The sequence below is a fragment of the Strix aluco genome, chromosome 13, assembly GCF_031877795.1.
Source record: "Strix aluco isolate bStrAlu1 chromosome 13, bStrAlu1.hap1, whole genome shotgun sequence".
Lineage (NCBI taxonomy): Eukaryota > Metazoa > Chordata > Aves > Strigiformes > Strigidae > Strix > Strix aluco.
The window spans coordinates 16572264-16589140 of NC_133943.1; the positions used below are offsets into that span (position 1 = coordinate 16572264).

Below are 16877 nucleotides of genomic sequence, written 5' to 3' on the forward strand. Positions count from 1 at the left end.
CCTAACAAGCTTGATGCAATTTTGTCCATCCAGACCAGTGACTCCCCTCACCAACATGCTATGAGCATCTCACCACAAAATTCTGTGGTACCTATATTGAAAAATACTGACTTGATACGGGGTGTCTTCTGACAGTCTGTCTGGGCTCTGAAGAAGCCTATAGATGGCACAAAGGAAGCTAATCTTGTGCTCCATTTGAAAATTTAAATTTGGATGTAAAACTGAGCTTCTTGCAAAATAAGAGCAATGTAAGGGCATTGCTTGTGACGTGGTCCAGGACAGGGAAGCACTGCAGATGCAAGTTCAAAAACCTTTCAAGTCTGGATATTTTTGTGGCCAGAAACTCAAATAACTTTCAAGAGAAGTATACCAATTTGTCTATTTTATGAGGAGGAAATGAAAAAAGTCTGCAGTAGAGAACTGACAGCCTAGATCCTAGTGGTACAGGACTCTCTCTGCACCAGGGTAATGTTTGCTCTACAGCAAGAGGAACCAAGCCAGAACTCTGCCTTCAAATCCTGTTTGGAACTTCAAGTAGCAGGGGAAGGCCTCTCAACCAAGCAGCTGTGTAACTAAACCAAGTTCTGCAACAGCCTCCAAGAGTTTGACTCCTCAGATATCCTTTACTGGTTTCTTGCCATGCTCTAGAAGAACACCTCTGGTGAGTATGTGCGTGTGAATACCATAAGGGTGGGTGAAAGGAGTGTGTACACAGACTGCAGCTGGGATACCTATGTGTTAAGTGTCACTGGACAAAATGGTGGCTTTTGAAGTCAGACCATTTGGGCATTATCCCTTACCATCTCCCCTCCTAGTCCATGTGTAACAGGCTGTTATCAAATCACCTTTCCTCATGCATCAGGGAATATTAACATTACTCCAAAATACCTATCCAAAGATAACCTTTAGAGAGAGAACTTTTAGAGTGATGTTTGGCTGGTCTTTCCTGCTCTATTCATGCTCTTAAATGTGTGCAGCCTACAGGACTCAAAGGTCTGTAGTATCCATTGATCAGCTGAGACCCATGTTAAGAATTTAGTCTGGTTTTGTTTGAATACTGGTAAAGGGCAGAATCACATCACCACAACCACATTTAGGGTTAATATGTGTTGTGCTTATTCAAACTTCACTCAGGAGATATACCCTCCTGCATAACTTACTTGAGTGTTGCCATAACTACTTCTGAAGACCTCTATCTACTTTTTGTCAGTGCCGGTGTGTGTGATACATGGTTGTCTTTATGCAACCTGTCTGTCCACAGAAATGAGATGGAACTTGATTGTTCCATTATATAAACCAACCTTCCTTCACACTCCTTCAACAGACTTTGAACAGTCAACTCTGTCCTGAAACAGGGGCCATCCACTTCACATAGGGAAGATAAGCAGTCCTAAATAGCAAGAACTGCAGATTACTCTTGAATTGTTTGCACATTAATTGAAGTCATCTGGATGTAAAATTAAAGTGGGTCTCGCCCTGCAGCTATATGGTCTAGCAAATAAGCATAGCGGACCCCTTTTCAGACTGCCTGCTTCTGTTTTCTGTGGAAGAGCAGCTTGATTCTCTGTTCCTCACTTAGGACAGCCTATAAACCCATAGCAGAAACAGTAATGAAGAGCTGTTTACTACAGCAGTGACAAGTCAGCTTCTTATAACCTACACTTGCTTGCATTCTTGCTTACATGTTTCTCTTGCAATCTTAGTGACATGGCAGTCTTGGAAATGCCAAAATCTGACCAAGAACCTCTGTCATTTCTCTTATTCTTGAAGTGATGTTCCTGTCATATAGTTTGTAGAATAACCCCAGCAGAGGGTTGTAGATTAAACTTTGTGGCTTTAGGTTGCAAGTATCTTAATCTTAACTGTATTCATTTCATCCCTAAGGTTAAATGACAGACTCTCTCATTTATCCAAAGTCAGTTCTGGTGTCACTAACATCTTGGCAATGCATACTGCAGTGGCAGACCACTAAAGACAGATTACTGTTCAACTTACGTACAAGCTTCACAAGGACTAAATAGATTTATGAACCATAGCAAGACCTCTGACCTGGTAGAAGCATGAAGACAGGAATGAAAAGCTGTGACATGGCTTTCAGCTTTACTTAAATTCCTGAAGCACCATAGCAGAGTAAGGGAACACTAACAAAACTACTGTAGGAGCTCTTTAGCCCAATACTCAGCACCATCTAGTAATCTTTCTTCTTGCTGGGACACCAGAAGTTGAACCCTGCAAATTCAAATCAAAAGTGGGAGCTAAGAATGGCCTTCTCGTAGACAAGTTCCAAAGACCAGATATACATATCTTTTAGCTGGACCACAATTGCCCATTGCTTAATGAGACTTAGGGGCAAGACAAGGAGAGAAGCAATCTTTCAGGAGGTGTCTGGCATGGTATTATCCAGCTAGGTCTAGAGTGGTCACATCTAAGTTGCTTGTTGTTTTTTGTTTGGGTTTTTTTTTTTTAATTTATTTTAATAATGGATTTATTTCTGCTCAGTCGCTCTTGCAGGGGACTGTGCTGTTCAAATAAAGTTATTGCCTTTATTTGAGTTTTGACTCAGGAGAGAGGTTTGCAGAGCAGAAGTCTCTTCAGGTGTTCAGTGCCATGTCAACCTGTAAAACACCAAAACAAAAAAAGCTATTCCTCACTTGTATCCAGCTTGTAAGTCATCTCTAACTTTTTGTCTTTATAACTACTGGAACAAATGTGGTTTGTCTGAAGAAACTGTCTACTGTCTACTAATTCATTTAGCTTTCCTGGGACATTTTCTTTCTATGCAGCTATATCACAGCATGGTGAGGATGTTGATGAGCAAAAGCAAGCCGTATGCTGGCGTGTCCCAGTGCAGTTGGAGAGTCCACGTTGAGCAACCATTAATAATTGTAACATTGAGTCTCTGCAATGGCTCAGAAGCATGTAGAGAATTTGCATCTAACAATATTACTTCCTTCTGTGGTGGACTTGAACAAAGGGACTGCAAGCTTAACCACCACATGCAGGAGTTGAGGGCTGCCTTATTCTAGAGAGAGAGATTTTTGTGTTAAGATGAGGCCCAGATAAAGGGACAGTGTCTCTACAGTGTGTCAGGGTGTGGAAGGTGACACTAAGAAACCTGCTGCTCATGATTACTCCAGATCTTCAGGACAAGCTGCCTTCTGATCACTCATCTCTAGATCCTCTACACCATGGCAAATAAAGAGAGCAGGACTGAAGTGATTACCTTTCTTACAGTGATTTGGGAAAACATATCATATCAGCCCAAACAAGACTTAATTGGAGTGAAATGGAGAGCTATGGACAAAGGAATTTTTTGTGTCCCCAGGTCATCATACCTGAAGAGTGGAAGTGGTCCTCATTTGATCCCTTTCTTTATGGCTCACCTATAAGACTTGCAGTAGCAGCAGTTAGTGTATCTAGGCAGTGAAAAGCAGTGCATGCTGAGGAACTGAGATGGACTCCATGATGTAATGCATGCAAACAGGAATAGTTAGACATGTGGCCTTCAAGCTGCTCCTAGTTCAGCATGTTGTATATTATTGAAGGGTGTTTGATGATGACATGCAAAAAGATGTAAAATAGGCTGTCCTAGAGTGCAGTATGGACATAATGGGTATTTGTCTGTATTGTAATTCAGTCCAGCTGGTTCCGTAAACTTAATTCTGAAATCAGCTGCAAAAAGCAAAACCAGTAGAACTTTAGCATAAACTTTTTCACTGAACTCAGTAAAGCACTTGTGAACATATGTCACATCTGAAATCAGAAAGTTGCTGCTGGAAATTATTATTCAAATTTGTACTCATTTTTAGAGTGAGGAAGAAAAAGGTTGAGTGGTAACAGAGAACACCAGGAATGAAGTAGAATGATGTCCTGTTGCTGCTATATGGCCCTAAGACAGAGGAGGGATAGCAAAAAAACCCCAAACTTCATCATACTGATTTTGTTATTATTCTACTGTAGAAAAAATAGGCTAAAAAAGATTATTCATGTGACATGTGACCCATCAACCTGTAGTCTTAATTTAAATAATTCTCGGCACTCTAAATTTTAGCTAACAGCTAGGTTACAAATCTGAATATATTTTTTCTGGTCAATTTTTTCCCATTTCAAATAAGAAAATTCTTTAAAAAACCTATCCTGAAATTTGTTTTTGTAGCAGATCACTGGGACAGCTAAAATTAACAAGGGTTACAGGACTGAACAGTGGAAAAGTTGCATAACTGGACAATTTCACATGTCTTTGTAAGAAATCAAATACTTGGATTCTTCTTGATCATTCAGGTTAAAGGGATATTAGAAGAAAGAAGACATTAGGACCTTTTAATGATTAATAGTAGCTTTTGAGTATATTTTTGGCGCTGTAAAACTAGCTGTTAGTTTCTAGTTACTTTGAAGGGTGAAAAGGCAGGGAAATACTTTTCTGTCTTTATCAAGCTACATCAGAGAGAAGAGCAAAAAAGTGTACCTTTTCTCAAAGATTCACTTCATTACTCCCATTTTCTGTTATTCCTCTGTTATTTTTTCCATTTCTCTGGCTGGTGACCACACATTCAGTCTTTGGCAGGCATGTAAATTCACAGATTGCCATGTTCACATGGGAGACGTGGGCATATAGGAGTGTGAATATGCCTTAGTGTAACATTTATGTGCAACTGGCTTTTAATAAACCACTTGTTTCTTTCCATCGCTCTGCATATGTACAACATCTGATTCCTGGCATCCAAGACCTGCTGACTACCTTTATTATTCACAGGCTTCACTTCATTTGCATAAATGAATATTTGCTCAGAATGTGTCTTACTCCCTTAATAATACAATAGGGAGGGATAAGGGTTAATGGTGCTTTCTTGCCAGTACACACAGGGTAAAAGCAGTCACTCTGGGATTTGGGAAAACAAGGTTCAGCAGGGATATTGGTGGCAAGGTGCATTTGTTGTAGATGAAAGCTTGTGTTGTTCCTGTGTTCAAGATTATTACACTGAAAAAAACAAGTCAAAGAGTCTAAAAAATTTTGGGGGCATTACGTTAAAAAAGTGTTATGGAAGAAGAAAGATGCTATATAATCAAATGTTCTGGGGACTGGATGGTGTTCTGCTATCTGTGAAAATTGGATCTTACCTACTGGAACAAAGCAGAGTAATGTCAGACTCAAATCTGTTCACATTACCTCATTAGTTATGCCAAACATCATCAATAGTCTATAAAGAATAGTAGTATTCTCAGAATGCCCAACACATGCGTGCTTTATTAAATAGTAATTAAATGATTTCTTTGGGAAATGAAGAACTGAACTACAACAAATTATCTTAGATTTTTTTTTTCCCCAGTAAATTAACATATTTGAATATATGTTTAAGTATTTGGTAGTGGATTTTTAGTGCACTTTTACATGTATGACCCTGTATGCTGTTTTTCTTTCATTCAATTTTCCAGCTGCCTGCCCGGTTCTGTGCAGTGGCAATGGTCAATACTCTAAAGGCACCTGCTTATGCTACAGTGGCTGGAAAGGTCCAGAATGTGATGTACCCATCAGCCAGTGTATTGATCCTTCATGTGGAGGTCATGGTTCCTGCATTGAAGGGAACTGTGTCTGTTCTGTTGGCTATAAAGGAGAAAACTGTGAAGAAGGTAGGACATTTTCTTTCTATGGTGTGAGTTTGTCTGCTGGGTTTTGTAGTTATTTAATGGGTAGAAAAAAAAGGAAAGAACAGAATAAAAATTTAAATGTAAAACTACTGTAGCAGATTATTGTAAAAGAGGGATAAAAATGTAGTCCATCACAATTTTACTGATCTATCAAAGTTCAGACAAAACTTCTGGCCCTCTGTATACATTGTTTTGCAGTATTAAGAATGTCTGTCACAAGTAAACCTGAAAAATTCCTTTGTTGAAGAGTGAAGATAAATCTTTTCTTATGGATTATGTTTATTGAACAATTTAGATGTGAAATGCAGAGGAAAAAGGAGCAGCAGTAGACAAAATTGTATATCTGCAGCTCCACACAAAGCAAAAATATCAGTCACTATTAAGACAGAAGTTGATGAAACAAATTTGAAAGACTTAGGTATCCATGTTACTTACAGACGTAATGTAGGGCAAATTACTCCTGTTAGCTGCAATCATATGGGATTAAAGAAAGGTAGATGGCACACAGAAACAATAACTGTTCTTTAAATGCAGAAAAGCTCTTCATGTTGAAAGTGTCCAATTCCTTGTGTATGTAGAATGACCAAATTTAACAAAACAACCCATGCAAAATGTGGTCATAGATTAAGCTCGGTACTGGTTTTATTCACAGTGTTTTCTGTTAGAATGCATAACATAAATTGGACTGCTTTTCTTTTTGAAATACGTTAGTATGGTTTTAAAAGGGAATTTAACTCCCCAGACGATTACTGAATAGACAGTTCAGCATACCTTGGCACATCCTCAGAGCGGGCTTGAGTTTGAGGACTAAAGTGACAGGACTGGAGCTGCATGGTTTTAGGACTAAAGAGTCTCTATGGAGTACTCTGAGTAGGGTGCAGAGCTGTCCACCACGTGTATAGATTTTTATCTTACCCTGTAGTAAACAGCTGTTTCTTCCCTCAGAAATCAAAGGGAAGAAAACTAGAGAGACCTAAACCACTAAGGGTTTTATTCTTTGGGTGTGGACTGCAGTCATTGCCATTAGGGCAAGACCTTGCATTAGTCTGAGTGAATTTATTTTGCTAAAAGCAAAAAAAGCAAGGATCCTCACTAGTGGGACTGCTAACACTGCAACTGTTTGTTCATTCCTGCTATCTCTTTCCAGGAAAGCTTCACAACTCTGGTTATTAATGCTCTAATCCAGAGCTCAATTGAATTCAACAGTTTTTCCGTTGTTTTTAATGGGTTACATTTTAAGCTATATCTGGAAAATTCTGTAATGTCCTTTTTGTCTGGTAGAATTGATAGTTCTCAGTTCACCCTGAGTGTATGACTACAGGAAATACTCAAAAATTATCTGAAATGCCTCACTATAGCTGGCATTCTCATCAAAATCAAAGATGGAAAAGACTGTCTTCAGCATGCTCTACAGCATCTGGTCTATTCCCCAGGAAGGCAGGAGCTCTCTTCCTGGTACTAACTGCAATTGTTTGCTTAGTCTAATTAAGTTATATAAATTTCATCATGTTTTGTGTTGTCATATAAATGCTTGCATTATTAGAGAGAATATGATAGATGGCCTAAAAATATTTTTCTTTCATTTGATTCTGTAAATTTTACCTTGTAAGCAGTTCCTCCCTCATCTCGATTGTCATTTCCAGCTACTTGCATGGAATTCTCTCTCTACTTTGTTTTCTAGAATGGCTGTGTTATATCTGAGCTAGACATCTTGAATGCCCTGACACTCCTATAGGAGAAATAGGCTCCTGTAGTGCTTAATGCAGCTTATCCTAAGGTGAATGTTTGAAATGGGTAAAGCAAACACATCACCAACTCCAGAGAAGTTTATAGAACAAGCTAGCGCGTATCTTTTTGCAAAGGTGTTAATGTTAACACCATTCAAAGCTGGAAACACTGCAAACCATAGTCAGTCAACAAAGTTTTTGGGGAGGTGCATTACTATGTGAGGTGAAAGGATATACATTCTTTAATCAACACTGTGCTTGAAAGGGTAAGTTTTTTCTTAAAAGGATAAATGGATTACAAAGGCAGGAGGTATTGACTACAACCTTGGAAGGGTCAATAACATGACAAGAAAGGTTAAAATAACTTTTTACATACAACATTGGGCAATAAATAAGTGAATAAATTAATTTACAAATAAATAAGAACAGCCATCGTATTTCTACTCTAAAATTCCATTTCTTCTGTACATATCTCTCACATTAATTCAAGAGCTATGGGAAAATGGATATAATATGAAGTGGTGTCTCTCCAGTTACAGGTAGTGTGATCTTACTTGGCTTTTGCATGAATTAAAATTCTACCATTCTAATGGTAGAATGATATAAGTAAATATATCCATATTTATATATAAAATATGAAATATCCTCTATTGATTTGAGCTTCCAAAAGGAATGGCAAAGGTCAATTCGTTCGCCATTTTCCAACTAGGATATTGAATTAGAACAAGTGGGTCAGCATTTTTTTCTTCCCGTTAGCTTTTTATTTCTGATATTCATCATGGTCATATTGTTCAAACAATTTCCCTGAAATGAAAGTGGCACCAAAATCAATATTTGTGATGCACAATTTTTGCAGCATAAACACTGTTGTTCTATTAACAAATTTGCACACAAGATTAAGTGGTATATTTGTCAGGTTTCATTCAATCTGGTTTGGGGGGAGACAAGTGAAATTGCCAAATTAGGTTAAGTTAAGGGTGGTTTTCTTGTCAGTTTCATGGTCGAGTCATTTCTCAATGACATTTAACTTCGTAAGTGTAAGTCATGGCTCTTTGGGGGCTTTATGGTACATATTGTTCAGAAAACTCCTTGACCTCCTTTTTTGTCCTTAGGGATATAAATTGCTTTCAGTACCTTTTTTGTCAAATCTACAGAGGGCCCAATACTAAATGAGCTCTAATGATCTGAGCTGCCAAGGGGTTTTGAGTTCTAAGTCTAACATACTTACTTGCTAAGGCGCGTTCTCCTTTGTTTAAACACCAAAGAAGCTCCATTTATAAATCCTTATTAAATACCATTGTAAACCCTACTAAAGACTCGGGGCCAGAACCTTTGCAGCATAAGTCAGTGTAGTTCTATTGCAGGTAATCACATTATGCTAATTTTAGCAGCTGAGGATCTGGCCCAAGATAATAACTCTAAGAGCATGTATTAAAATAGAACAAGATTTGAGTTCAAAGTAAAAACTCTCTTCAATTTAAACTTTGAAAGCTGTTACTTACCCATATGATAGAACAAAATAGCTATAAAGTATATTTGTCTAGAACAAAGGACAAAGCATGTTATTCTATAAAACAAGGGAGATTGGGGGCTTAGGGGTATTGATAGGTTTATGCTGTGGAAATAAATCTCAGCTGCATGGATACTGTAATTCAGGATAGAGGAAAGAGTTAATTTAGGTAGCAGGAGGTGGTGTTTTTCATATGCTCCACATTGCTTTCATTAGTACTTTCATTTGAGGAGGAAGATGATACATTTCTGATGTGGAGAGTACATTAGGACTCATCAATATCTCCTAAAGTTAGCTGTGCTGCCACATACAATGTTATACACGTATTACCCTTTTAAATTTTCCATTAAAATATTATCATCGAAAAAAATAGAATAGACTAAATTTGGGGGAAAAAAGTAACCTTCAAATTGACCTAAATCTTTCTGTTCTTTATTTCTTTATTCAATTGAATGTTTTGTCACAGCTATGTGTCTTTTTGCTTCAACAGAAATAGTAAGGAATACGTATTCTAAACTTTGGACAGTTTTTAATTTTGTTAAGCACCAAGAAGGAATAACAGGGCAAGGATTCTGGATAATTTTAAAACAATTTATTAATTTATCAAATCTTATCTGAGCTGAACCACAAAACAACCTTGGTTTACCTATAAATACAAAATTGCATTATAATATTTCATGTCCAATTAACTAAGCATTAAAACTTAAAAAAAAAACCCAAACCAAAAAGCTATAACCAGGGTCATCATTAAAATGAAAATCTTATAAGAAATTTTATAGTAATTTATTCCCATACTACTGTAATCTGAATTAAAATCAAAACTATTCTGATAACTCATGTTATTGCATCTCTAAATGTACCTGCCTCAATCTTCTGTGTTGTATCTAATCTATATACTTATTTTAAATGTTCTGCAACTACATAAAATATTTTGACAAGACTCTATGTTCATAGAAAAGTTGAGATTTGAAAGATCAAATATTGTTCACATAAGGTAGAGTGAAAATGTCTCTGCCTTAATTTAGAAGGATCAGTTTGGAAAAGATGAGAGATAAATCACTTTCATTATAAACTCAGATCTTCCCAGAGCTGCAAGAGAGAATGCCAATCATTCATGGTCCTTCTGTTGTGAGCTAATATATACCAGTCACGAGATGAATCCATTTTATTTAGGACATGAATTTGACCTTGGTTCTCAATTCCACAGCAAAAGGCAGTTGGTAAAGCCTCTATGTTGTTATTTGTGGTAAAGCATAGTATACTTATACAAATTCATGATATAAGATAAAAATTTAGAAACCCATAATGTTATTGATAGATTTTATTTGAAAGACAGCTCACAGCATTCCTTTATTTATCAGGATTGAAATAGCAACTGAAATTTCATTGGATGGTTTTCCATCATAACCGTTTTCACTTTCTTATTCTGTTGGTTTTGGATTGAGAAAAGATGAAATTCATATATATATATATATATGTTTTTCTTTATTTGTTTAAGAGGAATTATGGGTTGCAGTAACTAGGACTCTCAGTTTCACAGCTCAGCTACTAATGGACCATGAATCAAATTTTCAGAAGTGCCTGAATAATTTAGGAGTCTAAATGAAGCTGAAAGCCACTGATGTTTTGACTTCCAGGTACTGAAAGTGGATATCATAATGTTAGTCTCACAGTGCTCTAGCATTCCAGTAGCAATAATAGCAGTACTGATGAAGATACTCTGAAGAAAAATATGTATTTCAGAAGAAATGTCACCAGGTGAAGGCTATGTGTGGAACTCTTATTATGTATGTTTGTTATTTTTGAGTCTTTGTGCTTCTTCTCTACAGCATTCCTGCAGTAAGCCTTCATTGTTCAGTCACACCCTGTTTTATTTGGAGCTAATGTAAAACACAAATTACTTCACACTTTCCCATTCTCAGACCAGGTGTTAATATGACTTGAAGAACTACATCAATTTGCTTTATATAAAAGTGATATAAATACAGTGATATAAACTTATCAGAGCACGCATCTACATGTTTTTCAGACATCATATTGTGTGAACTGACTTTTCTCTACACTGTTTTTGTTTTCTTCTGTAGTTGATTGCTTAGATCCAACATGCTCCAACCACGGAGTCTGTGTGAATGGAGAATGCCTCTGCAGCCCGGGTTGGGGTGGAATAAATTGTGAGCTTCCCAGAGCCCAGTGTCCAGACCAGTGTAGTGGGCATGGTACCTACCTGTCTGACACAGGTCTTTGTAGCTGTGATCCCAACTGGATGGGGCCTGACTGCTCCGTTGGTAAGAAAAATATTTTTTCCTGATTTTGCAATAATGTTCCTGTTTTGTTAAAATGTTAATATCTATGGCAAGTTTGAAATGCAAAAAATTTGGAAAACTGTGTTTGGAACATGTTTGGTCCTGTTTAGTTATGATGGGAAGAAGTGTGTATGTATCTTAGATACTATTTTTTGTGACATTCTTAATTTCGGACTGTCAACTGGGGGGCAGGGAGGGATGCAGGTTAGGAGTTTGTATTTCATTCTAATACTGACCCTCGTTTGAACTGAAAAAATTACTTAAGTGCTTCTCATCTGTCTCCCAACTGTAAATGAAAACTTCCGTAATTTATAAGTGTGTTTATAACATTAGAGGAATGGAAAACACTACAATTAAGTATGGGTTTGGGGTTTGCTTTACTGCGCATCAAAATGCTACTCATTTATGAAAAAAAATCACAAAACAGAAAAATCTCTTTTCAAATAAAGGATGTTTTTCCCTTTTCAGTTGTACATGGAATATTCCAAAAACAATTTTAGAGCAAGCAACACTAAAAAGCAGGCACAAAAGTGTAAACTCTAGGCTAAAAAATTTCATTCTCTTCAAAGCTACAGTTGTTAAACTTGATTATTTTAACAGAAGGAGATAAAGAGAAAAAACCAGTTTTGACAAGACAACAAATGTTCTATTTGTGGGGAAAAAAATACTGAGAGTTTTGCATTTATGTTGTAAGATGAACCTTGAGACAAAGCTGTAGGCCCTAAGCAAGTCTCTTAAAATAATATTTACAGTTTTCACACTTACTCAGTTATTTCTTAAAATTAATGACTTAGAATACCCCATCAGTGAAATGAATATCAAGATGTGTTTTTTCTGCTTCATGCATCAGCAGCTAGAAAAATTCATGAATGAGAGTTTCACTGTCAATTTCTTTGATGGTGCATGAGGCAAAAGACGCCTCTGCTTTTCTACAGCTTCAGCTGACAGAGAGCAGAATAATTTTTGGAGAGAGACACCATATAGCTGACCATGTTAGTAGTAGGACTCCAAAATCTCTCCCTTGAAAATGTCTTTTACCTGTCACTCCTGGAGTCTTAAGTGACCCTGAATTGTCACCATGCTCTGCTGAATGAGTTTTAGGTGAGTTTCAGTCTCATTCTTAGCAAATCAATGTCTGTATCAAGATCACCAGAGGTCCAGGTTTGACTAAAACAGAGCTATGTGCTCCCCTTCGCTGTTGACAGGTGTTGAGGAAGCTACCTCTGAAACTTGTTTGTATTTGAATAGAGGGCGGAGCCCTACAGCAGTCTGTCCAGCGTACATTAGCAGATTTTATTTAAACAACATTTTAATATAATTTCCTTTGTTTCGAAGCAAATGTTAAATGCTGGTTTGGATCAGAATATGAACTATATGCTTTTGACAGCATATAGTTTTCAGCAAAAGCGTATCTGTTCTACTCACTGTTCCCTTCGTGACTAGGTTGCTGGTTCTGCCCCACTGCTGCTGACATAAGCTAGCTATAATCTTTTCCTTTTCTTCTCCTAGAAGTGTGCTCTGTAGACTGTGGCACTCACGGGGTGTGCATTGGCGGAGCATGTCGCTGTGAAGAAGGGTGGACAGGAGTGGCGTGTGACCAGCGTGTGTGTCATCCCCGTTGTACGGAGCACGGAACTTGTAAAGATGGGAAATGTGAATGCAGAGAGGGCTGGAATGGGGAGCACTGCACCATTGGTAGGCAAACGACAGGCACCGAAACAGGCACATATTGCTTTCTTTTCATAAATCGTAGAAACATAGTTACTGTTGTGTATTGTAATGGGCTGTTCCTTTAAGGACCCTAGTGCTTTCAGATGTTATCTCTGACTCAAAATGTCTTGGGTGAAATGCAGATGAGTCTTGAAATCATTTAGAATCAGTAACAAACCAATTGTGGAGAAAAAGACCCAACAACAAATTCCACAGCAAATGAACATTAGTAAGTAAAGATGTAACAAATGGTCCATCACAGTATCATCTGAGCCAAGATTTTCAAACTTAACTAAACATTCCTTTGTGTGAATGGCATCTTTTTTAATTTCCTGGTCTGATGCATCAGTGGTCTCCTGCTATTATACATCACATCTGAAACACATCACCACCATCACCACACAGAGCAGGGGTCAAGTTGTGGAGAAATAAGTGTTCCTGGTGTTACAGAAATAGCTCCCTAGCATTCTCCTGTGTTGTGCTGTGACAGTGGGCATGGTGTTTGCATATAGACAATCCCAGCATGGGAGGGCCCCGTCGGTAGTGCAGCATGCTGCTGTACCCTTTCCTAATAGCGTGCTGCTCAGCACAGCATTGGCATCACGCAGAGTGCCGTGACTAACACGATTGCATCTCAGCTGTGATGTGTCAGCCTGGGAAGTTCAAAAAGGTTATACTTACACAAAGCAATGATGTTCCATCCTCTCAATTACCTCACTTGAAAATGTATTCTGAAGAGGAATTAATTGTTCCTAAATGAAGTTTTTTTATTTTGTCTCTACAAGCAGTCAGGTAGTGTATTTGGATTCTTTTGGAAAAGTACTGAAAACAAAGGAAAAAATTGTTATTTTCCCTATGCTGTAATCAAAAGTGGGAAATTCTGAGTGATCACATCTCTTCTGGGAAGTCTGAGCAAAATTATCTGGAACAAGAGAATCCAGCTGCTGTGAGAATGTGAGATTCAGGGAAGTGTACTTTTCTCCAAAGAATTTTTGAAGGACTGTGAGGTATACCTTAAAAGAAACCTAGTGAGTCCAAATCTAAGGTCATATTGTTTTAATTTCTCAAAGTGGTAAATTTAACAAAGAAAAGGAGTAGGTCAATTGAGATTTTCATGGCAATCAGGGACCCTAATGGGACAGTCCTATTACAAGTGAATTGTTATTTCTTTACTTAAAAGTATGGTGAGATTCTTGCATCCCTCAAGCTGTTTTTCATTCCCCTGATTTCTTCCTGGATATACAAACCATTTCTGATACACACATGAGTTACAAACTAAAAGTATACTCTTACTGGAGAGAAGAAAAAAAAAAAAAAAAAGTAAAAACAGATACATATTTTTAGGGCATATCCTTTGATGTTGTGGTGCTGCATGCTTCCACCACGCTATGCTAATATGATTTAACTCAAAGCTTTTCTGACTGAACACTTTGTGACCAGCGCAGATGCAGAGTGTTTTTTCACAATTGCTTTCTGACTTCCATCATATCAACATTTCCCTGCTAGATTAATCCAGGCATTTTGTTTTCATATTAAGTACTTCCCAGATCTTAACAAAATGCCTACTATATAAATTTTTTTGCATTAAATTGTGTAATAATTGCTTATTTTAAAAGTTGCTGCTTTGCACAAAATTTGGTTTGCTTTATAATCTTTTAGTAGTATGCCTATGTCTACAGGTAATTAGTGTATTTAAAGTCTTCATTACTGTGCACACAAAAAGATGCCTTGTACTGATATCTTAGAATTCTGAAAATTACAAGCTGAACTAGTGAACTCTGAAGAGAGATTTTTACTTTTCAGAGCTGTGAAATAAATATTTTTCGTATTATTGATGTGTATAATGAATTATATTTTTCAGAGAAAGGGTGATACTGCTAAAGTGATTAAAATATGCATAAGCTTTTTTTGTTCGGTATGTATTAAAAAGATTTCCTTTCCTGTGGCAAAGATGAGACTAGGGCAAAAAATTTAGGTTTGCCCTGCTAGTTATCATATTTGTGCAGTCATAAGTTTCCTGTTCTATGTAGACAAATATATGTTCTTGTGACAGGCCTGTATTGGTAACAGTTTTTGTATGCTCATATCAAGTGGCCTGATTGTGAGGCGATTTACAAAAGCACAAAGCGTGATGCCAGAAATGGAATTCAGTTCAGAGGGACAGCTCAGCTTGATCCCACTGGTTCATGTTACGCAGGGCTGAAACAGAGAATTTGGAGGATAAGGATGGTAAAACTAGTTTTTGTCAGTATTTGTACAAAAAATGCTGGAAGTTACCACTGGAAAATTTGTCCTTAGAGTGGATTGATACTTTGGAACAAGGATGAGTTGCTCAAGATGCTTTAAAATTAGTGTGAAGAAAGTGTACTTAAATTTTATGGAAATTCACTCTAATTTAGAGTACTCCCTTTATGGTTTTGGTTTCAACTGAAAGGTTGACAGAACATTTAATGTCAGAATTGCTCACTGAGGAGTGTCCACCTAAGAAGATAATATTCAGGAATGCAAATCTGATGTATTCAAACCTTGATTTTTAAAGCTTTTTAAAAATTATTTTATTTTTTTAATCCAAAGCCATTCTTTTAGTCCTGTTTGGAAGGTACCTGGCAAACTGCAGTCTGTTTGAGCTAAGGCAAAGCCAGTCCAGATTGGAGTAAAATATCTTATGAGCAGGGGTTGAATCTCTCCCTTCCTGTACATAGTCTGAATATTTGAATACCCATACTATGGCTTCAGAGGCAATGAATGGCCAGGTATACCTCACAAGACATTTGATAATTTCTTCATATGGACTTCAAGCAGTAAAATGTGAATTCCCTAGGAGAGTTTATTTACTCTGAATTTCCCTTTACTGCTGCACCTAATCAGAAATCTCTTGAAGTCAGTAGAAAAACTTGCTTTGATTGAGTGGCTTTAGGCCAAGCCCACTTAGAACAAATCGATCTAATTTGTGAGGAAAAAAAACAGGTTTCAATATACAAACCAAAATACATTTTCTTTTGTTTGTGTTTCTTTACCAGTTTCATGTGCTATATTCACATGGCAGTAGAAAAGAAACAATTATAGCAACCTGCAGGTATCCAAGTTCATTCAGGATATGTTATTCTATTTAATATGAAATTAGGCCTTTATACACAGTTGACAGAATGCACACTCTTTGGCATTTTGATGAATCTAAGCTCAAAAAATTTAACAGAAATGCAGTTTCTCTCTGCATTAGCTGCATTTTAAGAAAAGCACTCTGCAAAGTCACCCAGAATGCCACTATTAGCTCAGTGTTAACAAGCTGTTTGTGCAAAGCAGCTTTTACCTATGTGCAGCAATAGAATTACATATACAAATCAGTGAATGCAAATTCCAAGGTACACAGATTTTGATAAGTCTATAACCAAATAATATAAAAATGAAAGGAGTGGTGTGTGGACTTGCTCAAATGCTGAACGAGGCAGAGCAGAACTCTACACCCAGCACTACATTTCACTTTGCTTCTTCAGGTAAGAAGAAAAATTGCTTACTGGAGTTATGATAAAGAAAATGAATCTTTTTCCAGTGCAAAAATAGACCTGTCAGGATATGTTTATTAAGTGATTACTATTCATTGATTGCAATTATGGAGGAAGTTATAACTAAATAATAGAGGGTAATCTAGATGAGGAAAAAATATTGGAAAACTAATAACAAAGCAAAAGACTAAGATATAGCAGTTGCTAAATCTTGATCCAATTTCATGCCAGAATTTTAAGATTGAGGATTTAGCTTTTCCTTGAATCATCTGAATGTTGTTACGGCATGCTGTTATAAAACAGATCTGTTACTTTCACTGAAAATAATATTTGGATGTTTAAAACTGTTGTTTTTAAACTGTTGTGGAGGGTGTTCACCATATAAACTGTCAGGATAATATACTAAGGACAGTGTGATGTATATGGAGATCTTAAGAAACAGTCAAAAATACCATTTAAAAAGTGTCATTCCATCTGT

At 37.0% G+C, this 16877-nt stretch overlaps 1 protein-coding gene across 7 annotated transcripts in view; it reads left to right on the forward strand.

Moving 5' to 3' along the window:
* The window catches only part of TENM2 (teneurin transmembrane protein 2), a 700085-nt gene that overhangs the window by 604470 nt on the left and 78738 nt on the right, over positions 1-16877 (forward strand). For all 7 annotated transcript variants that reach the window (XM_074838105.1, XM_074838106.1, XM_074838107.1 and 4 more), the window contains 3 exons: positions 5434-5628; positions 10968-11168; positions 12696-12881. In XM_074838105.1, coding sequence (XP_074694206.1) covers positions 5434-5628; positions 10968-11168; positions 12696-12881 — 582 coding nt within the window. The remainder of the gene's footprint in view (positions 1-5433; positions 5629-10967; positions 11169-12695; positions 12882-16877) is intronic.